This window comes from Muscardinus avellanarius, assembly GCF_963383645.1.
Source record: "Muscardinus avellanarius genome assembly, chromosome: 12".
Classification (NCBI taxonomy): domain Eukaryota; kingdom Metazoa; phylum Chordata; class Mammalia; order Rodentia; family Gliridae; genus Muscardinus; species Muscardinus avellanarius.
The window spans coordinates 55,705,045-55,731,150 of NC_137798.1; the positions used below are offsets into that span (position 1 = coordinate 55,705,045).

Here is a 26,106-nt window from a genome sequence, read left to right on the forward strand (position 1 = left end):
TCACTGAGGTAGCGTGACCTGCCAACAGAGACCCATGGAAAAAGTGATGTGGCCCCTGGACCACTTCCACCAGAGAAAGGTAGAATTTTGTTCTTACTGGAGAAAACACTTGATCTAGATACAGAACCCATTTCTCTGCCTTCAGTACTTCTGCTGAAACTGGCATCTACAAAGTAATGAGATGCCTTTTCCACCATCGTAGTGTTTACACAGAAGCACTGCTTCTAAATAATGAGCTTATTCTGTAGTAAATGAAGTGTAGCAATCAGCTCACACGTGTGGGATTCATTTTCTCTATCATATGGAAGGCCCTGGGTAATAGGAAGTGGGGTGAGCTTTTAAAGATTCAGTTATAGCAACACTGGGCAAATGTCCTCAGGATGCACTATGTCTCTAACTTAGTGACTGAAGTATGGTAGTGTTTCCCCCAGACCCAGGATTCACAAATCTGAAACCAAGAGGTAGAAACAGGAGTAGCTAGCTGAGGCTGGTAGTGCACGCCTGTAATCCCAGTACTTGGGAGGCTAAGACAGGAGGATCACAGGTTTGAGACCAGCTTCAGCAACTTAGTGAAGACTCTCAGCAACCTAGTGAGACTCTGTTTTAAAATAAAAAATATAGCTGGGTGTGGTGGCGCACACTTGTAATCCCCGTGCTTGGGAGGCTGAGACAGGAGGATCGCGCAGGTTCAAAGCCAGCCTCAGCTACTTAGTGAGGCTCTCAGCAACTTAGTGAGACCCTGTTTCCAAGTAAAATATAAAATAGGTCTGGGAGTATAGCCCAGAGGTAGAAAGCCTCTGGGTTCCACTCCCAGTAAAACACACACACACACACACACACACACACACACACACACACACACACACACTTTGCGGGTCTGGGGATGGAACCCAGGGGCATTCGACCTCTGAGCTATACCCCCTGTGCTATTTTTTAATTCTATATTTTGAAACAGGGTCTCACTAAGTTGCAGAGGGCATCACTAAGTAGTTGAGGCTGTCCATGAACTGTGATCCTCCGGTCTCAGCCTCCCAAATTCTGGGATTACAAGTGTGCGCCACCACACTTGGCTCAAAATAAAAAATAATTTTAAAAAAGTGCTGGGGGTGGAGCTTGGAGATAGAATACTCCATATCACACACACAAAAAAAGGAGTCCATTGTTACCATTACCCAATGATCCACTAGTGACTAGTGAAATTTTTGCTTTCTACCCTTTCAACTTTCAACTTTGGGGCTCAGAAGATTTTGATGTCTTAGTTTTCAAAGGAGAAATATTTCCACTAGAAAATAAGCAATGGTTCCATTAAACTAGGAGCTGACACTGCCACTACTGGCCTCCTCGGGTTTAACAGGCCAATGAATCAACAGGCAAAGAGGGGACTGTATCACTGAATGGGGTAACTGATCCTGACTCTCAAGGAGAAATGGATTTCTACCACAGAGAGGGCTTGGGATGATAAAACGGAGCATGTCATCCACTGAGAGACCTCTTAATATTCCCATGTATTGTTCCAGAAGTTACTAGAAACTACAACCCAAAACAGGCAGGAATGCTAATGGTACACATACTTCAAGACTCACTGTTTGATTTACCTCACCAGACTAAGAACTATGACCTACTGAGATGCTTGCTAAAGACAAAAAGAATATGGAATAGGTAGCAGAAGAAGGAAATTATAAGTGTCAGCTGTGACCACATGACCAGTTACGGAAATGAGGAATATAGTAGGTATGAGTCTTTTTTACTCTGAAATAAACATATGTGTCTATATATTACCCAGGTCTCTGTTTATCCTCATTGTTATGGGCTTGTGTTTCCCCAAATTCATATATTGAAGCGCTAAGCCCAACATGAGTATATTGGTAGATAGGCCCATTAGGAAGGTAATTGCCTAAGGTTAAATGAGGTCCTAAAAGTACAGTTCCTTAAAAGACTGTTATAAGAGGAAGAACACCCAAGGCCTGGAGAAGGGGGCATGTGAAGACACAGTGAGAAAGCGGCCCTTTACAAACTAGGAATAAAGGCCTGATGAGAAACCAATCCTGACAGTTCTATATGATCTTGGGCTTCCGTCCTCCAGAACGGTGTGATGTTATTTAGGTCAGTCAGTGTATGGTGGTTTGTTATGGCAGTCTGAGAAGACTTCATACACACGCCTCTATCATCCTTCCATTATCTAACAGCATTTCTCAAGCTCAGTACTACTGACATTTGAGGATGGACTTCTTTGTTTTGAGGGCCTGTTCTCCACACAGAGGAAGTTTTAGCAGCATCCCTGCCCTCTACCCACTAAATGCCAGTAGGTCTGCCCCTCTCCCCAGCTGTGATAACCAAAAATGTCTTTGGCTTTGCCAAATGTCCCCTAGGAAGCAAAATCCCTTCTAGTTGACAACTACTAATCTAAGAGTAGTGGTTCAAGAGTGGTTACCCTTATAATTTAGTATTTAAGTTAAAGAATCTCAAAGGGAAATAGTTACGTCTTGTTAGGTAGAAGCATAATTTTACTGTCTTTATTTGGAACCCCAATATGATTATAAGGGGCCAGGTTGACAAAGCGTAGACGGCAGGGGTATGTATGTGCTGGGTCACCTTGGTCAATCCCCTCCTCTAAGTGATGTTTTTTTCTTTTAGTACTGGGGATTGAACCCAGAGACACTCTACCTCTGAGCTACAACCTCAGCCCTGTATTATTTTGAAACAAGGTATTCCTAAATTGCTGAGGCTATCTTTAAACCTGTGATTCTCCTGTCTCATCCTCCCAAATACTGGGATGACAGGCATGCACCACCACACCGGGCTTCTTTGGACGTTCTCAATGCTGATCAAAACAAGAACTGCGTATGACTTGGCAGGCAGAAACAAAACAGTAGTCAACAATTTCTGGGAGCTGTCCTCATTCAATGTGGTGACAGATATTCACTGCCCAGTGAGTTCATCTGCATATCCAGCTCTATTTCCTGACTAGTGACCCTCCTGGCCAAGAGCTGCCCCAGCCCACTGCCTGCATGAACACACATAGGAATGAGGTCCTAGTGAGACCTTGTTTCCAAAAAAAGAACTAAAATCAGCCTGGGGGTGTAGCTCAAAGGTAGAATGTCCCGGGGTTCAATCCCCAGTACTACAAAGAATAAAAAGTAATAAAAAATAAAAAATATAAAAAAAAACAAGTAAAATAGGATTGGGGATGTGGTTTAAAGTAGAATGCCCCAGAGTTCAATCTCCAGTACTAGGGGGAAAAAAAGAATTTCTCTTACAAGAAGCAAATTTCATTCAATTACTTCAAGTATAGCCTGGAGTTAAGTAAACATTTTAAGAAAGGAAGGGGGGAGGGTGAAAGCAGACAACAGTTTTGCTTAAGAACCTTTACCTTTGTGTTCTTTATAACAATTGGATATTTCAGCCCTGAAAAAAAGAAAAGAATTAAAGTTTTATTTAGTGTTTTTAGAAAAAGGAGGTCATAATTATTTGAAATATACTCAACAAGTTTAAAAGACTACTTTTGTCATAATTAATAATTATACTCTACCTTTCATACTAAAGGGTTTGTGTGTGGTACTGGGATTGAACCCTGGGCATTCTACCTCTGTGCTACACGCCAGTCAAGTTTTATTTTTATTTTGAAACAGGGTCTTACTAGGTTGATGAGAGTCATACTGTTTGCTGAGGCTGTCCTCGAACCTACAACCCTTCTGTCTCAGTCTCCCAAATACTGGTATGACAGGCATGTACTATACCATTCCCAGCTTCTGAAGCTTTTTTTTTTTTTTCCAGTACCAGGGATTGAACCAAGGGGCATTCTACTTCCAAGCTACACCCCCAGCCCTATTTTTAACTCTATTTTATATTTTATTTGGAAACAGGGTCTCACTGAGTTGCTGAGAGCCTCACTAAGTAGCTGAGGCTGGCTGAGAACCCTAAATCCTCCTGTCTCAGCCTCCCAAGTATTGGGATTATAAGAGTGGGCCATCACATCCAGCTCATTCTGAAGCTTTTTATCAAATAACAAGACTAAGTAAATTCACACTTAACAATATAAACTTAAGAAGCATGGTATTTAGCTTGCTTTAACTCATTTAATCAATGCTTATCAACTATTTCCCACCTCAGTTCCAACATAGTCTCAGCTTTTCACTGAACTACAATCCTAGAATCATGCTGTATAATAGAGTATCATAAATCAGTAAAAATTTTCCCACAAAACTAAAGCTATGATATGAAAAACCTTAGTGTTCAAGTGTTTGTAACCTGATTTCTTCCAGGGATTGCATTATTCAAAGAAGGAACAATTATAGTGACACAAAACAAAATCCAATAATAAACTGACAACTTATAAAAATTAGTTCCCAAGCCGGGTGTGGTGGCACATGCTTGTAATCCCAGTGCTTGGGAAGCTGAGACAGGAGGATCGCAGGTTCAAGGCCAGCCTCAGCTACTTAGGGAGGAAGACCTTCTGCAACTTAGTGAGACCCTGTTTCAAAATAAAGAATAAAAAATTGGGCTGGGGGTGTAGCCCAGAGGCAGAATGACCCTGGGTTCAATCTCCAGCATAAAACAAAATAAAAAGTTACATATTTATAACAAATAAAGAATATAATCTACCTGTATCATGGATTTGATATTTATTTATACTAGGAATTGAACCCAGGGACACTATATCTCTGAGCTATACCCTCGTCCCTTAATTAAAGTGTGTGTGTGCTGGGCTTGGCACACAATTGTAATTCCAGTGCTTGGGAGGCTGAGACAAGAGGATCGCGCAGGCTTAAAGCCAGCCTCACCTACTTAGTGAGGCTCTCAGCAACCTAGTGAGACCCTGTTTCCAAATAAAATATAAAATAGGTCTGGGAGTATAGCCTGGAGGTAGAAAAGCCCCTGGGTTCCACCCCTAGTACCACACACACAAAAAAAAGTGTGTATGTGTGTGTTTTACTGGAGATTGAATGCAGGGGTATTCTAACTCTGGGCTATACCCCCCATCAACAACTTAGTGAGACTCTCAATAACTTAGACCCTGTTTCAAAAAAATGAAAGGGCTAGGGATATAGCCTTGGAGGCAGAATACTCTTAATTCTCACTTAAAAAAAAAAAAGAGTAGTTCAAAATCAGAATATGACCTAGGCTGCAATTCTGAAACTGAAAGTATGTCCAAGAATCACTAACTGCTACCTTTTCCAAGGGCCTATCCCCGGTCAGTCTGACTCAGTAAGTCTAGGTGATGCTAAAATAAAATCTGTACGTTTAACATGTATTGCCAAGAGACACTGACTCTAAAATGTAGGGTCAAGAAGTGTTAGCAACTTTCAGAGTTTGGCATCAGTCAGAATGTTTAATCTGAGCATAGTTCTATTAGCACCAGAACCCTCAGGAGTTCTGGTTTTCCTGCATCCGATTTCTCCCTTCTGCATCTGCCTCTGGCGCTTCATCCTAGTAGTCTAGCTCCTGGTGGCCCTCCTACCAGGAGCTCCTACCGCACTACCCCAATCAAAACAATTCCAAGTCTATATAAGTATTTGAAACAAAAGACAAGAATAGCTTACCATCACTACTTTTTGAAGGGCTTCCCCTAGCCATTTCAATATCTTTTACTTCAAAATTGGTCAAGACAGAGCCACCTGCTTGTTGGAAATCCTGGGCAAATGACAAAGCTACCTGCCGATAGTCCACAATGCCAGTATATGGACAATCAATTGCCATTAGACCCTGGAATGGAATTATGAAAAAGTTAAGCAATAAGAACAAGAATCAATGAGGGCTTGTTCAAAATTTTATTTTTGGCTGAATTTTTGTGCGTGTGTATTTTGTATTAATCTTTTGTTGGTCTACTGTAATTGTAACATCATACTGAGATTCATAACGATACATTGTATAAGACACAACATCACTTAGTTGCTTGTTTACTTTAATGGATGACACACATCAATTATCCTTGTTCGGCAAAAATCTGATAGTCTTAAAAAAAACAACAGAGAAGTTTGTTCTGCTAAGTGCCTACATTTGATCATGAGCACGTATGTTTCTAACAAAAAATAAATACTAACTAAATAAGAAAATCTCTATAATCAGGAAACAATTTTCCTCCTCTGAGGAGTTAATTTTGACAGGCTCTTCCACCTACTACGATGAGTTTTCCTGTTTAATTCACCTCCTACCATATCTGATTCACATCTGATTCTGAATCATATTCTGTATCATCAAATGACTGTGTTTTAAGTAAGCTCTATTGAGATTTTCCCAGTGGTGTATCATGCATCACGTACACTTGGTGAAAACTCAGAGCTGTTCTAGCTTGCAATTCACAATGTTTGCAGTGCACTGTGTTGATTTGCTGCAGACACTATCTTCAAGACTACAAACATGAAATGATTTTATGATTAAATCAAACTTTCCCTTCAGGTAATAGAAGAAACTAACAACCTGATTCTTTATTTTTGACACTTAAGACATACCCAAATTCTGCAGATGAATAAACTAAATCCATGCTTATTTTATTTTTTTAAAATACAGGCTGAGCCGGGCTTGGTGGCGCATGCTTGTAATCTCCATGCTTGGGAGGCGGAGACACAGGAGGATTGAGCAGGTTTGAAGCCAGCCACGCTGGCTTAGGAGACCCTGTTTCCAAATAAAAACATATAAAAAAAATAGGTCGGGGAGGGTAGCCCGGAGGTAGAAGGGTTTCCAGGAACCCCAGTACCACCAAAAAAAAAAAAACAAAAAAAAAAAACAGGCTGAATGTGTGCCATTGGCCTTTTGTAATACACACTAAATCCAGATTACACTTTGGTGATAGGACCTTGGTAATACCATTTCCTTTGCCTTACTATGTATCTGAGTCTATCAATTCTCCCAGTTAATTTCTCACAAGAGGGTAAAAGGTTCCCAGGATAACTAATGTCCAGAAACTCAGCGCAACTGGTCAATTCTGCTATCCTCTTGTTTAGCAAGCACAGCAGGGTTGTTGTTGCAACTTTAATAATAACACTTGAAATAATATTATTTTAAATATCTCAGTCTTATATTCATCGTCCCACCCCAACACACTACCTGCTTGGCTCTTAAGTGCTTTTGGGAGCCAAGTGTGGTGGCAAAGCTTGGAATCCCAGTACTTGGGAAGCTGAGAGAGGAGGATCGCAGGTTCACTGCCAGCTTCAGCTACTTCCTGAGGCCCTCTGCAACTTAGTGAGACCCTGCTTCAAAATAAAGAATAGAAAATAGGGCTGGGCATGTAGCTTGGAGGTAGAATGCCTCTGTGCCCCTGGGTTCAATCCCTAGCAACACACACACACACACACACACACACACACGCACACACACACACACACACACACACAAAAGGCTTTTGGCTTTCCCACCAACCCCTGGTCAAAATTTCCACACAGTCAGATCATGCTAAGGGTTATAAAACATCAGTCTGTTTTTACAAACTGAAAGAAGTATTTGGCAAAAGTTATCATTTTCCTGATAGTTTTGTTTCTAGAACATGAGAGCATTTGCTCAATATATGAAACCATTTCTTCTGTTTCAACACAGTAGATACATGTAAGACTGTTCATCAGAACTAGTTACTGCCCCCAAACCCCTGAATGCACAGGTCAATAGCTACAGCTCAACTTTAACATACAGATAGTATTTTGAGTACAATAACCTTAAAATCAGGTGCAGTGGTGCAAGCCTGTAATCCCACTACTTGGGAGGCTAAAACAGGAGGAGGTTCAAGGCTAGCCAATAATTTAGCAAGACCCCCAAAATAGAAATAGAAAATAAAATAGGGCTGGGAGTGTAGCTCAGGGGTAAAATGCTATGGGTTCAAGCCCCAGTACCCCCAACAAAATACAACCTGAAAGCTAATGTAGGATAATACTAACAATTTAGTTGGCCAGGTATGGTGGTGCATACCTGTAATCCCAGTTCTTGGGAGGCTAAGACAGGAGAATCACAGATTCAAGGAAAGCTTCAGGAAATATTGTCCCACATAGTACATGTCTAGAATCCCAACTACCTGGAAGGCTGAGGAAGGAGAATAGCAATTTCAAAGCCTGGTAATTTTGTGAGCTCTTGTCTTAAAACTACAAAAAATTAGCAGAGCATGGTGGCATATACCTATAATCCCAGTACTTAGAAAGCTGAGCCAGGAGAATCACAGGTTCAAGGCCAGCCTCAGCAATTTAGTGAGACCTCAGCAATTTAGAAAGATCCTGTTTCCAAAGAAAAAATTAAAAAGGACCCAGGGTGTAGATTAGAGGTAGAATGTACCTAGTTTCAATTCCCAGTACAAAAAAAAAAAAAATTGGGGTAGACAATTAATGAGAATGAAATGGAAAGATAAAGAAGGAAATTAAATTAGTACATAAAAATTAAAATAGCTGGGCATGATGGACCATACATAATCCCAGTACTTGGGAAGCTGAGACAGGAGGATCAAAGGTTAGAAGACAGCCTCAGCAACCTAGTGAGACTCTGTCTCAAATAAATAAATAAATAAATAAATAACCAAAAAATAAAAATAGGGCTAGGGGTATAGCTCAGAGGTAGAATGCCCCGGGGTTCAATTCCCAGTAAGACAAGAAAATAAAAAATTAAAATGGGCCGGGCACGGTGGCGCACGCTTGTAGTCCTGCACTTGGGAGGTGGAGACAGGAGGATCGCGCAGGTTCGAAGCCAGATTCGCTGGCTTAAGAGACCCTGTTTCCAAATTTTGAAAAATATAAAAAATAGGTGTCTGGGAGTGTAGCCCAGAGGTAGAATGGTTTCCAGGAACCCCAATACCACCAAAAAAAAAAAAATTAAAATGTACGCCTTAGGTGTGAGATAGCTGGCAGGATGGGGTCTGAATGTGTCTCCTGGCTTCCTTGTAATAAATGTAATCAGTGAAATGATTCAATGTCCATAAAATCAAAACAAGCCAACTGTCCTCAGGGAGAGCGAAACTATTCTCAGAACTAAGATCTAAGAGAACTTTCAGAGGGTTCTCAGAGCAGAGCGTTGTGTAACACAGTACACAACACAGGTCTTCAACCACATCCTTATGCAGAGACCACAGTGAGTGACACAGTGACCTTCCTTCCCCATGGGCCAATGCCACGAGACCAAAGCGTAATGCAAAGAGAGAAACTGGGGGTGGGAGTAGGACAGGGAAAGCCAAGCACTGTGGTGCGGGAGTGCCACTCCGATGGTCTGCAGAGATGGAGAGGCTATGTGCTATAGACTACTGTCCGTAAATAATATTTTTCAAAGCCGAGCCTGTGTGGGGGAGGGGGTACTGAGGACTGAACCCAGGGGCCCCTCTACCTCTAAGCTATATCCCCAGCTCTACTTTATTCTTTTATTTTTGAAACAGGGTCTTAGGAAGTTACGAAGTACTGCTGGCCTCGAACCTGCAAGTTCCTGTGTCAGCCTCCCAGGTACTGAGATCACAGGCATGCACCACCACATCAGCCAATACCAAGATTTTGATGAGCACTACCTGGCCAAGGCCACATTCTCTAAAACAGGCAGAGCCCAACTGTTGTATAGTATCAATAAAATAATGGAAGAGGGTGAACAGGAGATAATGCCATTAACTGGAAATATATATATCTGGAAATATACATATACATATATCTCCTTCAAGAATAGTTTCCCCATAAATGCTTTCTACAACTCATCCTCCACGTTCAAGCCAGGCATATCTCCTAACACAGAGATCAGACAGTACAGCCACCCTCCTCAAAAACGTTGTTACAGGCGGGCATGGTAGTGCACTCCTGTAATCCTAGTACTTGAGAGGATGAGACACAAGGATCATAGGTTCGAGGCCAGCATCACCAATTTAGCAAGATTCTCAGCAACCTAGCAAGATCCTGTTTCAAAACAAAAAATAAAATAGGTCTGGGGGTATAGTTTGGAGGGAGACTGTCCCTAGGTTTAATCTCTAGTACCACAAAATAAATAAATTAACTAATTAATTAATTAATTCAGTTGCTTCCCAGGCCTACTAGGAAAATTTCAAAGTTAGTAGTATGGATGACAATTCCTTTATATAGACCTAATCCTGCCTTTCCAGCCTCCTCTCTTATCTCTCCCTGCACACTATGCTCCAGGCGCACCTCACTGTTCAGTATTTTCCACACCATACTGTCTCACCTTGCCTTTGCGGGCTGGACTTGGTATTTTCTCACAGGAATGAAGAAATCAAGGGTTCGTGTTATGCCCTTTTATATCTGTTACATCGGACTTCTGTGCCAGGACCAAGAAACTCATTTTATGATTCCTGCCTCCTATAAACTCACCCTCGGGCCTCATGTAACAGGACTGAGCCCTAAATGAGAACTTCCATGTACATGAGGCTGGTGAATTACTTACTCTACAATATGGCTCCTTCTTTTTTATGTCCTCCTGCTGGATCAGTCTCAGGCCTTGGACACCATTCTGCAGGCCTCTCTCATAGAGGGCCTGAAGTCTAGGGATTTCTTCTTGGTCAACAGCTACTATTAGCTTAAAAAAAAAAAAGATAAACAGCATGGGTAGAGTTAAATGTATCATCATGCATGAAGATATATTCAGTAAGAATCATAGATTATTATTTCTTGTTGTTGTTGTACTGAAGGATAGAACCCAGGGGTTTTCTGTCTCTGGGCTATACCCCTAGCTCTATTTTTCTAATTTATTTTCTAATTTATAGTGAGAGCCTCACTAAGTAGCTGAGGCTGGCTTCGAACTTACGTGATCCTATCTCAGCCTCCCAAGCACTGGGATTACAAGCGTGAGCTACCACGCTCGGCTTGAGAATCATAGATTATTTAATAACTCAAACAGGGTTAATTAAAAAAAATATTTTTCATCTGGTTACAAGTGTGGTAGCACACGCTTGTAACCCAGTACTAGAGAGGCTGAAACAGAAGGATCCCAGTTTGTGGACAGCCTCAGCTACTTAGTGAGGCCCTCTGCAACTCAGTGAGACCCTGTTTCAAATTAAAGAATAATTCCTAACACCACACACACAAAAATTTTCTTCATATATCTACTTTCCCCTTTCTTTATGATTTAATTTTCTTACTTCACCAAGAAAATTTATTTTACTTTTCAGAACTGGAGATTGAACCCAGGGGCATTCTACCTCCAAGCTACATCCCGAGCCTTATTTTTTACTCTTTATTTTGAAACAGGGTCTCACTAAGTTGTGGAAGGCCTCACTAAATAGCTGAGTCTGGCTGCAAACCTGCGATCCTTGTCTTAAGAAAACAGAACTAAAATACATTTTTCCCAAAGGTGAAATGCAGCCTCAATGTCACTTCTACTATCTTCGTTTCTACTTGTTTGTTGGCTGTAAGTAACTCATCATTACCATTCCCTCAGCTGCAGTGGGGAGAGAAGCACAGGTTGCTTAGCCACTGTATCTTTCAAAACAAATGGCCTAGCCGGGCGTGGTGGCGCACGCTTGTAATCCTTGTGCTTGGGATGCTGAGACAAGAGGATCGCATAGGTTCGAAGCCAGCCTCAGCTACTTAGTGAGACCCTGTTTCCAAATAAAATAAAAAATAGGTCTGGGGGTATAGCCTGGAGGTAGAAAGCCTCTGGGTTCCACCCCTAGTACCACCAAAAAATAAAAAAAGGCCTTATTTTTATAAGAAAATGTGACATATCAGCACATCAAAAAGACAGCTAATCTTTAACAGGACATCACTGATACAAATCGGTCCCTTTTATTTCCTGGAATAAATTACAAACTATTAGCCAGGCGTGGTAGTGCACGATTGTAATCCCGGCATTAGGGGGGCTGAGACAGGAGGATCGGGATTCGCGGACAGTGAGGCCCTCTGCAACTCAGTGATTCCCTGTTTCAAAATAAAGAATAAAAACTAGGGCTGGGGATATAGCTTGGAGGTAGAATGCCCCTGGGTTCCATCCCTAGTGCCGAAAAAAAAAAAAATTACACACTATTTACTAATGTCTTCTGTTACAGAGGGAAAAAAAAATAGTAAATTCATCACCTTTACTCAAAACTTAAACCTGTGATCCTCCTGTCTCAGCCTCACAAGTACTAGAATTTGAGGCATGTGCCACCACATCCAGCTGAGGTATATAGGCTATTTAAACCAACAAATAATTAACCTTAATGCTCTTATGTTGGGCAAGGATTTCTTAGGTATAATACTAGAAGCACAAGCAACAAAAGAAAAAATATGAACTGGACTTTATTAAAATTAAAACCTTTAGCACTTTGCTGGGTGCAGTGGCACGTGCCTACAAGCTTAGTACTTGGGACAGACTCTAAGCAACCTAATGAGAGACTGTTTCAAAATTAACCCCCCCCCAAAAAAAAAAAACTAAAATAAGGTTGGGGCTGTAACTCAAGAGGCAGAATGCCCCAAATGCCCTTGCGTTTAATCTCCAATAACACACACACCACCTTGATCATTGGTGTGTATACATAAGAAATATCAAGGCATATTTAAGGTTCAGTATTCTCCAAAGTGTTAGGCATTCACAAGGGGTCTTGGGGTCTTGGGAAGGGACTACTGCATACTGCATACAGAATATATAAAGAGAGCATAGCACTCAACAAATAATCCAAATTTTTAATTTTTTTTTTTTTGGCGGTCCTGGGGATGGAACCCAGGGGCATTCTACCTCCGACCTACACATTCAGCCCTATTTTTTATTTTCTTTATTTTGAAACAGGTTCTCACTGAGTTGCAAAGGGCCTCACTAAGTAGCTGAGGCTGTCTGTAAACCACGATCCTCCTGTCTCAGCCTCCCAAATGCTGGGATTACAAGGGTGCACCACCATGCCCGGCATAATCCAATTTTAAATTGAGCAAAAGATTCAAATATACCTTTCTCCAAAGATATATAAATGAACAATAGGCTATGAAAAGATGCTCAAAATAGATTTATCAATCCCAGCTCTAGTTATTGACAGATCTATTTTGAGCATGAAATGTACAAAAATAGGCAAATTAATAAACAAAAAGTACAGTAGTGGTTGCTAGAGGGTAAGGGGAGGCAGAAATGGGGAATGACTGCTAATTGTATGCGGTTTCTAAAATTAGGTAGTAATAATGATTATGTAATCCTGAATATACTAAAAACTGAATTGTCCACTTTAAAGTGTAAATTAGAGCCTGGTGTGGTGGTGCACACTTGTAATCCCAGGTTTAGGAGGCTGAGACAGGAGGATCATGGTTTGCAGACAGCCTCAGCTACTTAGAGAGGCCCTTTGCAACTCAGTGACGCTCTGTTTCAAAATAAAAAATAGGGCTGGGAGTGTAGCTTGGAGGTAGAATGCCCCTGGGTTCTATCCCCAGTACTTCTAAAAAAGAAAAGAGGAGAAAAGAAAAGAAGAGAAAAGAAAAGAAGATCACTAAGGTCAGGCATGGTGGTGCACACCAGTAATTCTAGTACTTGGGAGGCTAAAATAGGAGGATCACAGATTTGAGGCCAGCCTCAGCAACTTAGCGAGACCCTATTTCAAAATAAGAAGGGCTTGGAATGCAGCTTGGAGGTAGAATGCCCCTGGATTCAGTCCCTAGTACCCAAGAAATAATAAAAATCACTAAGAAAATGCTAGTTACAAATAAATCAACCCCCAGTAAAATGCCATACCTTGCCACATTGCCTGTAGGAAATTCCCTTCTGCTTACAATAGTCATAGATGAGGGATGCACCCTGGACACACAGTTTAGCTTTCAGAGAGTCTGGCTTATAATAAATTCCACTGTGTATGACACCACTGTTGTGTCCAGTCTGGTGAATAGCTACAGAGCAAAAGAAATCAGACAAGACAAAGCATATGATTAATACCAAAACCCAGGAGACGAGAGAAAATTAGAGTTGAAGCTACTGTAGACTACGTCATTCACAATTCTCGTTGAATTCGTTCAACTGGTAACTTCCGTTAGTAGCTGTCCATGGTGTCCACGCCATACCAGTCCTGCCCCCTCTGGTTTCAGCTACAACTATGGTGTGCACACCCACCTCTCCTATCAGCACGCCACTTCAAGGGTCCACCTCGGCGCTCGGCGCTCTGCCTCAGTGCCTTTCTGTCTTTGGGGGAAGGGTGCGGATGACACACATCACCAGAAGCATTTCTCAAACAAGAGAGGGAGAAGCTTAAGGATAAATGAGTGCACTCCTGGGAAATCTTACACTGCTCCTCAGAGGTCCCACCGCACACACAGTTCCCACAGGGACCTCAACAACGCACCTTTGTTGGGAGCTGAGACAGGGGGATCGTGGTCTGAGGACAGCCTCAGCCACTCAGTGAGGCCCTTTGCAACTCAGAGAGACTCTGTTTCAAAATAAAGAATAAAAAATAGGGCCAGGGGTATAGCTTGGAGGCAAAATGTCCCTGGGTTCAATCCTCAGTACTGCAAATAATTAATAATAATAATAATAATAAATAACAACAACAATGCACCTTGGTGTGGCTTTTCCCCATCCCCTAACCCCTTTCTGCCACCACAGACAACCTCTCAAATAAATTACCTACACGAGTCCTCGTCCTAGGTCTTGCTTTCAAGGGAATAAGATAACACATTCAGCACGACGGATTCAGAACTCAACAGAAGGAGCAGGTGTCCAAGCCAGCTCAAAGAACACCCCCAAAACAGACCTACCTAAATCTTTCTCCTTTTCCAGAACGCCAATGGAGAGCGCAGGGTGTCGCAGGATAAGTGCTCTGGCAGAGGCAAGCCCCACAATTCCTCCACCGACAATGACTACATCAAATGAGCTTTGAGAGGAAACAGCCTTTAAAGGAATGCATGTTTATAGTAGACCTCACTATGCTTCACAGGCGAAATTTTCATCACCAGTGGACAATTACATCATAAATTTGTAATAATTAAACCCAAATATGTGCTGGGCTTTGTGCTATTTGACTTCACATTCATGAACACACCTTTAAGAAGTTACATGCACTGCTGGTCAGTAGATTAATTGGCTGGGAAGACAGCTGGTCACCCAAGCTACTCCATGTCTCTATGGTACCCCCACCTGGCCAGTGAGAGCAGCGATTACTAAACTATTACACTTCCTCTACTATCTGGTCTTTTAAGATTAGTAGTATTCTCAATGATATACAAATACATTATGCCTTTACTACCTCAGTGTGCCAGAATTTATAGTTTTTTTTTTCTTCTCTGTTGAGAAGAAAAGAGCAGCGAGAAGATCAAGCTTTAGGGAAATAAGCCGGGCATGGTGGTACACGCCTGTAATCCCAATACTTCCCAAGTATCTCCTGGCTGAGATAAGAGGATCACAGATTTAAAGCCAGTATGTGGTAACTTAGCTAGATTCTGTTTCAAACAAAAAGGGCTGGGAGTGTAGCTCAGAGTTGGAATACTCCTGGCTTCAATCCCCAGAACCCCCCCCACACACATGGGGGCGGGGAAACGACTGGGGAAATAGTTCAGAACGCACTCAAAAACACAATCTTAGGCATGAAAAACATGGATTACACAACTATTTCAAAAGTAATGTTCCTGAGTTCAATCCCAAGTCATCCCCCAAAATAAAAATTTTTAAAAGCTAAAAAGTATAAGTGGGGGCCGGGCGTGGTGGCGCATGCTTGTAATCCCCGTGCTTGGGAGGCAGAGACAGGAGGATCACACAGGTTCGAAGCCAGCTGCGTGCGCTGGCTTAAAAGACCCTGTTTCCAAATAAAAAAGTATAAAAATAGGTTTGGCAGTGTAGCTCAGAGGTAGAAGGGTTTCCAGGAACCCCAGTACCACACACACACACAAAAAGTATAAGTGGTATGTACAGTTTACAACTGGTCAACAAATCTTCCTGACTTAAATCTATCTTATAAGAACCATAGGATGAGCCGGGCGTGGAGGCGCACGCTTGTAATCCCCGCGCTTGGGAGGCGGAGACAGGAGGATCGCGCAGGTTCGAAGCCAGCCGCGCTGGCTTAAGAGACCCTGTTTCCAAATAAAAAGTATAAAAATAGGTCTGGGAGTGTAACCCAGAGGTAAAAAAAAAAAAAAAAAAAAGAACCATAGGATGAGGGAATTATCAGAGATTAGGCCCTTCCTTCCTGAATGATCATCCTTTAAGAAAAGCCTTCCCAGGGCAGTAGTGGCCCACAACTATAATCCTAGAACTTTTGAGGCTGAGACTGACCTGTCAGAGGTTCAAGGTCAACCGCAGCAATTTAGCTATCCTTAGAAAATTAGTGAGACCATGTTTCAAAATTAAAAAATAAAAAAGGGCTGGGCTGGGGTTGTAGATCAGAGGCCAAATGCCTCTGGGTTTTATTCCCCAGTACCCACACAAAAGTGTGGGAGGGGAGAGAGAAAAATGCTTCCTCAAAGTATCTCACTCCTATACTTTTCCAATTCATTAGCACATAGTAGTCGGTCAACTTTTGAAACAACCACATCTTCCCCCATCTTAAAATCCTTTAAATAGTTCCCTGTGGCTCTTAAGTACAATTCAGTGCATAATTAAAATTTAAACCTTGCTGTGGCCATGCTGGTGGCACACATTTGTAAGCTCAGTATTTGGGAAGCTGAGATAGAAGGACTGGAGGTTTGAGGCCAGCCTCAGCAACTTAGCAGAACTCTTACCAACCTAGCAAGACCTTGTATCAAATTTTAAAAATTAAAAAAGCTAGTGAGTGTATTTTGGTGGTAGAATGTCCTCCAAGAGGTTCAATCTCCAGTACCCCTTAAATAAGTAAATAAAAGCCCGTGTGGTGCTACATGCATGTAATTCCAGCACTTAGGAGGCTGAAACAGGAGGAACACATGTTCCAGGCCAGCCTCAGCAACTTAGTAAGATCCTGTTCTAAATTTTTTTTTTGGTGGTACTGGGGGTGAAATCCAGAGGCTTTCTACCTCTGAGCTACACTCCCAGACCTATTTTACATTTTATTTGGAAACAGGGTCTCACTAAGTTGCTGGGAGCCTCACTAAGTAGCTGAAGCTGGCTTCGAACCCGTGCGATCCTCCTGTCTCAGCCTCCCAAGCACTGGAATTACAAGTGTGTGCCACCACGCTCGGCCTGTTCTAAAATTTAAAATAAAATAAAATAAAATAAAATTGGGTGGAGGGTGTAGCTCAGAGGTAAAATGTTTGCCCCTGGGTTCAATCCCCAGTGCCAAAAAAAAAAAAAAAGTCAATAAAACCCTGCTGTGATGTAGCCCATTCTCCTGTCTTTCCACACCTTCTGACTTTCACTAAGCTCCAAACTTATAATTACCCACCTCTATTTCTCAAAATAATCTACAGCTTTCCAGCCTTGCATTCTACCTCTGAGCTACACCTCCAGACCGATTTTTACTTATTTAGAAACAGGGTCTAGATTGCTGAGCGCCTCAGTAAAATGCTGACATGGTCCTCAGATTTGTGATCAGTATCAGCCTCCCATGTACTAGGATTACAAGCTTGCACCACACCCGACTGACCTCCAAACTTGAAATGACAGGGCACTGGATTTTGCCGGCTTTGATCTGCAACTGAGATGCCTGTCACTGGGGCAATTCTACGGGTGGTGCCAGGACCCGGCAGATTTAAGGCCGGTTCCAGATCTTCCAAGCAACGCCAGAGCTGCGAACTAATAAGCAGTATATTGATTGCTCAGAGCGTGCTAGGTCCTTTTATGCCCCAAACGCCCACCCGAGACCAAGATCCTATTCACAAGTGAGCCATTAAGGTTCACTGACTCGCCTATAGCAGATCCTGACCTTTACTCAACAATGCTTTTCCTCCGCCCAAAAATGCCACAAATGAACCCCACAGCTGGCAGCTCCAGGGATCTGAGGTTGGAGCGCCTCAGGAGCCCGACCTTCCCTCTGGCTCGGGACCGGAGGTGGGGACCCGGGACCCGCACCAGGCGCAGGGAGAGCGGCGGCCGCGCAGGGGCGGGGCGGGCCGGCGGTCACTCACCTGCTGCTGGCGCTGCGGCCGCCCACACGCAGCAGCCAGGGCCTCCGGGCCGCCGGCCCACACGCCCCGGCGACCGCCAAGCCCCCGCGGGCCCGACCGCAGACGCCGGCCAGGCAACGCAGCGCGGGCACCATGGCCGGCGCCCCCTGCCCTCGCTCAGCCTCCCGGGAGGCGGCTCCCACCCGACCCTGCGCGGTCCCGCGGCGCTCGGCCCCGCCCCCACGCCCCGGCCAATGAGGCGCGCGCTTTCGCCTCACGTGGGAGAGGCCGGCGGCCAATGGGCGCGCGCGGCGGAGGGCGAAGGGCAGGCCGGCGCGCGGCGGACGTGGGGACGCTCGGCGACCCGCGACGCCGTGAGTAGCGGAGCGGGGCCCCGCGCGGGCGGGCTCGGGGGGTGGGCGCGCCCTGCCCTCTCCCCTCCACCCGCGCCTGGCCCACCTAAAAACTGACCCCGTCCAGGCGCGCGCCTTCGAATTTCTCCGCCGAACAGACCTGGGCTGCGCGTGATCACCATGAGAACGCTTTGTGATCCCGGTACTCGGGAGGCTGAGACAGGAGGATCGCAGGCTTGCGGACAGTTTCAGCAAATCACAAGACCCTCATCAAACTAGCGAGACTTTATTTATTTATTTATTTATTTATTTATTTTTGCAGTACTGGGGATGGAACCCAGGTGCATTCTACCTCCGTGTAGCCCTATTTTTTTTATTCTTTATTTTGAAACAGGGTCTCACAGAGTTGCAGAGGGCCTCACTAAGTAGTTGAGGCTGTCCGCGAACCGTGATCCTCCTGTCGCAGCCTCCCAAGTACTGGGATTACAAGCGTGCGCCACCACGCCCGGCTGAGACTATTTAAAAATCTTAAACCCGGCGTGGTGGCGCACGCTTGTAATCCCAGCGCTTGGGAGGCTGAGACAGGGGGATCGCACAGGTTAGAAGCCAGCCTCAGCTACCTTGTGAGGCGCTCAGCAATTTAGACCGTTTTCATTTAAAGTATAGAATAGATCTGCGAGTATAGCCCGGAGGTAGCCGCTGGGCTCCACCCCTAGTACCACAAAAAATAAAAATAACAATCTTAACTGCGCGGCCCCCTTTTCCTGCTGGGGCGCTCCGGGCTCTGCCCTAGCTCACCTGGGCACCCCGACACCCTTGTGCCACGCCTGGCAGCCTGCAGCCTTCTGGACTTCTTTTATAAGACGTCTGGCTTTATCGTTCAGTTATTCATTCGTCCTGCTAATTGTGAGCACGCACTGGACTGGACTGGGCACTGGGCTACAGTTCAGTCTCAGCCGTTGCTGAGCAATCTGACCTTTTCTTAAATACTGGACAGAGGTACCGTGTTAAATATGCTGTCTGGACCTTGTGCAGTCACCTTACCCTATTTTCTTATCTGTAAAATAAGGGCTTTGTAATCTCTAAAGGACCTTCCAACTGTAAAATCATGCAGTTCTGTCACCGTGTCAGTGTAATACTTATTTTCTCAGCTTGATGGCAGTTTTGAATTTTTAGGGTAAGGACAGCGGAACAGAACTAAAACAGAGTGATACAACTTTGTTGCTGGAAGGACCTTACTTGAAGCCTGTTTGAAAGTAGATCTAGATCTGGGAAGTCATTTTACCTCTTTGCCTCAGTCCCTCCTCTGTGAATTAGGGCTCTTGAGCGGATCACAGAAGAAAATGTTCATCAGAGCTTGAGCACAGTAAAGCATTAGGTAAAGGAGAGCGTTTGTCATGCTTGAATAGTTTACCACTAGGACTGTGAGTGGCGTGTGTGTGTGTGTGGTGTACTGGGGTTCCTGGATGCCCTTCTACCTCCGAGCTACACTCCCAGACCTATTTTTTATATTTTTATTTAGAAACAGGGTCTCCTAAGCCAGCACGACTGGCTTCGAACCTGCGCGATCCTCCTGTCTCTGCCTCCCAAGCGTGGGGATTACAAGTGGGCGCCACCACGCCCAGCTTATATTTTATTTGCGAAAAAAATAGAATGTTGCCTGCTTATGGCATCACAGATGAAAAAAAGATGGTTATGTTTAAAATTCCATTTTTTAATTTTGAGGTAATTTTAGATTCCCATGCAGTTGTAAGATATAGAGATCATGCACACCTTTTGCCCATCTTCTTTGGTGAAAACAGCTGGTGAAACTATAGTACAATGTCACAATCAGGCAAATGACATTGACACAGACTTATTCATATTTCCCTAGTTTTACATGTCTTGGTAGGCATTTAGATCGGAAGGTTAGAGTGTGTAGATTCTTGTATCTATCACCACAGTTGAGGCACAGTACAGTTCCATCTCCACAGGGATTTTCCCAGATGCCCTGTATAACCACAGTTTTATAACCCTCCCCCAATTTTTTCTTTCCTTCTAAAGCTTTATCTTTTGTGTTTGTGTGTGTGGTTTTAGGAAGGAACCCAGAGGCATTCTACCTCCAGCTACACTCTCATCCCTATTTTATTTTAATTTTTAAACAAGGTCTCACTGAGTTGCAAAGGGCCTCACTAGGTAACTGAGGCTGTTTGGAATGGCGATCCTCTTGTCTCAGTCTCCCAGGTACTGGGATTACAAGAGTGTGCCACCACACCTGGCTAAATTTTATCATGTTAAGACTCTTAGGTAATTGCACAGTATGTAGCTTTGTAGGGATTGGCCTTTTGAGTTTAGAGTAATCTCTTGGAATTCTTATAAATTGTTGCATGTATCAGTTCTTTTCTTTTCTTTTCTTTTCTTTTTTTTTTTTTTGGTGGTACTGGGGGTGGAACCCGGGGGCTTTTCTACCTCCGGGCTATACTCCCAGACCTATTTTACACTTTACTTGGAAACAGGATCTCACTAAGTTGCTGAGGGCCTCACTAAGTAGCTGAGGCTGGCTTTGAACCTGTGCGATCCTCCTGTCTCAGCCTCCCAAGTGCAGGGATTACAAGCGTGCGCCACCGCACCCAGCTTAGTTCATTTCTTTTTATTGCTGAGTAGTATTTCATAAAGTAAATGTACTACAATATGTTTTACCCTTTACTCTTTGAAAGACATCTGAGTTGTTTCCAATTTTCAGGTGTCATGAATAAAGCTGTTACAAACATTACTGTAAGCGTTTTGTGTGAATCTGATTTTGTTTCTCTAAGTGCTCAAGAGTCCAATTGCTGGGCTATTTTGGTAACTACATGTTTAATTTGATAAGAAATTGCCTAACTGTTTTCTGAAGTGGCTGTACAGTGTGTACGTGATCCAGTTTCTACTTATTGTCACCAGTACTAGGTATTGCCACTGTTTTATTTTAACCATTCTGATAGGTATGTAGTAGAAGGGGATATGGTTGATTTGATACTAGGTTGAATATAAAATTATATACTCCCTGAGACTGTGAAAAGACTTGTGAGCCAGTTTGGCCTGTATTCGTGATGGTTTTTCCAAACTACTGTGTGATTCTGGGCATGTGCTTCTTAGTTTAACAAGGATGAAAGTACTTAGAATACACATGCTCTAGCCAGACATGGTGGTGCATGCCTGCAATTCCAGTACTTGAGAAGCTGTAACAGGAGGACCACAGGTTTGCAGCCAGCCTCAGCAACTCAGTGAGCCCACCCACACTTAGTGGGGCACTCCCTGTTTCAAAAGAAAATAATAAAAAAAAGGGCTGAAGATATAGCTCAGAAATAGAGTGCCCTTTTGGGTTCAATCCCCAGTACCACAAAAATAAATAAATACACAAGAAATATAATCTCTGCTTACACAGTAGTTTGCTTCAATTAAGTAATTTCAAATCAAGGGCTTACTTTATATTCATACACCCACCTTCTTCTGTCTGATAAGGTACTTCACTAAGTACCATTTGATAGTCTAAGAATGGCTTTTGGGACCTTTACTTCCAACTTCTAGTCTATTTCTTTGTTGATCTGTTTCATTTAATTCTGTTCATCCCAAGGATAAGAACTGAAATCAATAATGGATGACTCACGGTGTGATAGGGTCATAATTAGGGGGAAATATTCTTCCATTCTGATGCCCCCTCATACTTTACAAGAACTCGTTCATTTGGTCTTCTTTTTCTTTTATATTTTGCAGTGCTGGTGATGGAACCCAGGAGTGCTCCACCTCTGAGCCGCAATTCCACTCCCCCACTTTTTATATATATTGGAGGTTGAACCCAGGGTTATTCTACTTCTAAGCACACCCCACACACACCCTTCCATCCTTCCTTCCTTCCTTCCTTCCTTCCTTCCTTCCTTCCTTCCTTTCTTCCTTTAGTGGTACTGAGGATGGAAGCCAGGGGCATTCTACCTCTGAGCTATACCCCTAAAAAAAACCTCAATAGCCAAAAAACTTCTTACTAGCAGAACATAGTTTAGATCCATGATTTTGTGACAGTGTTTCTAAAAGTTACAGTTATATTTGTGAATTGAGAAGGCCAGACTGCTAATGTGTTATCCAAAATAGGGCTGGGGATGGGGCTCAGTGGAAGCCCCAGCCCTATTTTTTATTCTAGATTTTGGAACAGGTTCTCACTGAGTTGCAAAGGGCCTCACTAAGTAGCTGAGGCTGGGGCTTCCACTGAGAACTGTTATTCTCCTGTCTTAGCTTCCAAATGCTGGGATTACAAGCATGTGCCACCATGCCTGGCCTCTTTATTTTTTATTTCAAAACAGGATCTCACTAATTTGCAGAGGCTGGCCTTTAACCAGCAGTTCTTCTGTCTCAGCCTTCTAAATACTGGCCTTACAGGCATGCATCATTGCACTTAGCTTATCTGTCTGTCTGTCTGTCTGTCTTTCTGCTTTTCAAAAACTGGGATTATAGGCATCCATTATTGCACTCAGCTTCCCAGTTTATTTATTTATTTATACTGGGGATTAAACTCAGAAGCATTCTACCTCCAAGTTATACCCCCAGCCCTGTTTTATTTTTTATTTTGAAACAGGGTCTTTCTAGGTTGATGAATGTCTCTATTTTCTAAGGTTTTCCAACCTGAGATCTTCTTGTCTCAACCTTCAAAGTGCTGGGATTATTTATTTTGAAACACAGTCTCACTAGGTTGATGAGAGTCTCACTACTTGCTGAGGCCTCAAACCTGAGATCATCCTGTCTCAGCATCCCAACTGCAGGGATAACAGGCATGCACCACCTGTATGCCCAGCCTAGCCAAACTGTGTGTGTGGGGGGGGGAGGGTACTAGGGATGGAATCCAGGAGCATTCTACCTCCACGTGACACGACCAGCCCTATTTTTTAAAATTCTTTATTTTGAAACAGGGTCTCACTAAGTAACTGAGGCTGGCTTCGAACCTGCGCCATCCTCCTGTCTTAGCCTCCCAAATGCTGGGATTACAAGCATGTGCCACCACGCCCAGCTCAAACTTTTTGATTTCTGTTTTGAGACAGGCTCTTGCTAAATTACCCAGGATGGCCTTGAACTTTCCATCCTCCTGCCTCAACCTCCCCAATCACTGGGATTAAAGGTGTGCAGCTCCTTGCCTGGCCAAATTATCCTCATCTTGAATAGTCCACCCCAAAATTGAATTTATACATAAAATTTTAACTTCTTTTTTTTAATTTTTAATTTATTTTTTTTTTATTGGTGCACTGTATTCATACATCATAGTGGGATACAAACTTTTGTAGACATACATGCACACATCACCCAGTCAGCCCCCACCCGATCCCCACCCCATTCTCTCCCCATCCCTCCCTCCCATGCTTGGCTTAGTGGTTGACATCTAGTATTATAGCAGTTTATCCAAAATTAAAAATGATAATCTCACATAACAGTTTCATTTGTCTGATACCAAGCTTTTGATGACTTAAAGATAACATTTCAATATTTCTTTTTACTTTCTTTCTTACCAGAGAATATTTTTTTCTATTTTTTTTAGGTGAAACTATCATATATTTATATATTTATTTTTCAGAAAAAAACTCTATCCTAATATGGAATATGGACTCTAGATACCCAAAACGATCTTGAAAAAGAACAAAGCTAGAAGATATATATTTTCTGATTTCAAACCATATAAAGCTATAATAATTGAAACAGTGTAGTACTATTCTAAAGGCAGATATATAAACCATTGGAGTTAAATAAAAGCCTAGAGCTAAATTCTTCCCTATATTGTCAAGTTATTTTTGACAAGGTTTCCACGAACATTTGGTGATGGAAATAATCTTTTAACTAAATATTGTTGAAACATAATAATTACATGGAAAAGAATAAAGTTGGACCCTTACCTAATCCCATATACAAATATTAACTCAAAATAGATAAAAGATCTAAATATAAATCTTAAGACTATAAACTTTTAGGAGAAAATCTGGGTCATAAAACCTCACAACATTGAAATTGGCAGTGATTTCTTGGATATGATTTCAATGGCACAGGCAACAGAAGAGTATACAAACTCCCTAAAAAATAAAAAATATATTGTATATCCAAAGACAATGTAAACAGAGTTAACAGTTACTAATAGAATGGGATAAAATATTTCCAAATGCTATATCTGAAGGTATATTAATATTCCAACTAGAAATCCTAAAAATTAACAACAATAAAGGCAAACAATACCATTTAGAGATAGGTAAAAGACTAACGTAAGTAATGAATCTCCACAGATAACCAATCTTAGTTGTCTGTTGGATGGAAAATCTTGTTTCTCTGGTTCTGGTGTGTGTTACCTATTTCTTCTTTGTAGTTAATCTCTTTGAGTATTTTCTCTAGTGCTGGTTTCGAAGACACAAATTCCTTCAGTTTCTGTTTGTCATGGAAGCTTCTTATTTCTCCATCTAATTTGATAGAAAGTTTTGCTGGGTAGGAAATTTTTGGCTGGAAGTTGTTTTCTTTCAGAGTTTGGAATATGTTACTCCAAGCCCTTCTGGCTCTATTGACTTGGTTTGGGAAGTCTGGAGTGATTCTAATTGGTTTGCCTCTGAATGTCACTTGGCCCTTTGTTTTTGTTGCCTTTAAGATTCTCTGCTTGGCTTCCACATTGGTCATTTTGACAATTATGTGGCGTGGGTATCCTCTTCTCTGATCCTGTCTAAAGGGAGTTCTATAAGTTTCCTGGACCTGTGTATCAACCTCTTGCTCTATGTTTGGAAAATTTTCTGCTATTACTTCCTTGAAGAGATTGTTGATCCCTTTGGTTTCACTTTCTTTTCCCTCCTTTATTCCAATTATTCTTAGGTTAGCTCTCTTAAAATGGGCCCATATTTCTTCAATATCAGATTCCTGCTGTCGGATATTTTTTTCTAGATTAGAAACTATGCGTTCATTTTTGGAATGATCATCTTCTAAGAGTGAGATTCTGTTCTCCATGTGGTCTAATCGGTTGTTTGTGCTTTGAATTGAGGCCTTTACTTCATTAATTGCATCCTTTATCTCTTTTTGGCTCTCTCTGAATTCTTTTCGAAGCACCTCTATTATTTCTACAGTTATTTTCCTGATTTGATCTTCTAGAAATCTCTGATTTTCTTTTTTATCGGGTTCTGATGTTGTGGGGTTGTGGGCATTCATTGTTCCAGTATTATTCCTCTTTCCCATGATTTCGGAAGTTTGTGCCTTCTCTGGGTCTTCCCTTGGGTCACTATGACTTCACTTAAGGTGCTCTGGATCTCGAGTCTGTGGTATCTCAGACCCCACTACTCCTTTACTGGGTTGTATCACAGAGTCTCTGACCCAGGGAGTCGATAGAGGCTGCTTTAAACTATGGGTGGTGCCAGGTTGCACGTTCTCCTATGGTGTGATATCTCTGCCACCGCCACTCCCCCACTGGGTCAAGTCCCAGGGAGTACAGTACTGGGATTTCTCCTCTGTGGCCCGCAATTTGACTCACTGTTCTTGAGTACGCAGATGTAGCTGTACTGGACTCAGTGAATTCGCTGCTGCTGCCGCCGGTGGCAATATGGCGCCGCTGCTACGCCCTCGGCCGTGAGGCTGGTGTATTTCTTCTTGGTTTTGAGTTCCACTCTGAGTCCCTGCAGCGTGTGCTGAGCTCAGCCACTGGGAGCTTTAGATACTCCCTGCGCCGAATAATCCCACCTGGCTGTTCCGCAGCGGCTCACCTCGGCTTGCTGTAGCTGTCCGGTGAATTCGCCGCTGCCGTCGGCAGTAAAGCGCTGCTGCCGCGTCCTCGGGCGTGAGGCCGGTGTATCTCCTCTGTGGCTCTGAGCTCTATTCTCAGACCGCTTTCTCTCTGGAGCCTGGTGATTTTTTTGTTTCTCTGGTGATGGTGTTTTTTGGCTATG

General features: G+C 42.8%; 1 protein-coding gene across 1 annotated transcript; it reads right to left on the reverse strand.

Moving 5' to 3' along the window:
• On the reverse strand, positions 1-18,181 carry LOC308271013 (L-2-hydroxyglutarate dehydrogenase, mitochondrial-like; the record flags this gene model as incomplete). Its single annotated transcript, XM_080707147.1, has 7 exons — positions 17,874-18,181; positions 14,598-14,713; positions 13,585-13,736; positions 10,342-10,473; positions 5,541-5,703; positions 3,371-3,405; positions 1-18 (listed from the first exon to the last, which is right to left on the reverse strand). Exons 1-7 carry the CDS (start codon positions 18,005-18,007, stop codon positions 1-3), a joined length of 750 nt encoding a protein of 249 aa, XP_080563273.1. The 5' UTR covers positions 18,008-18,181.
• Positions 18,182-26,106: the final 7,925 nt, after the last annotated feature.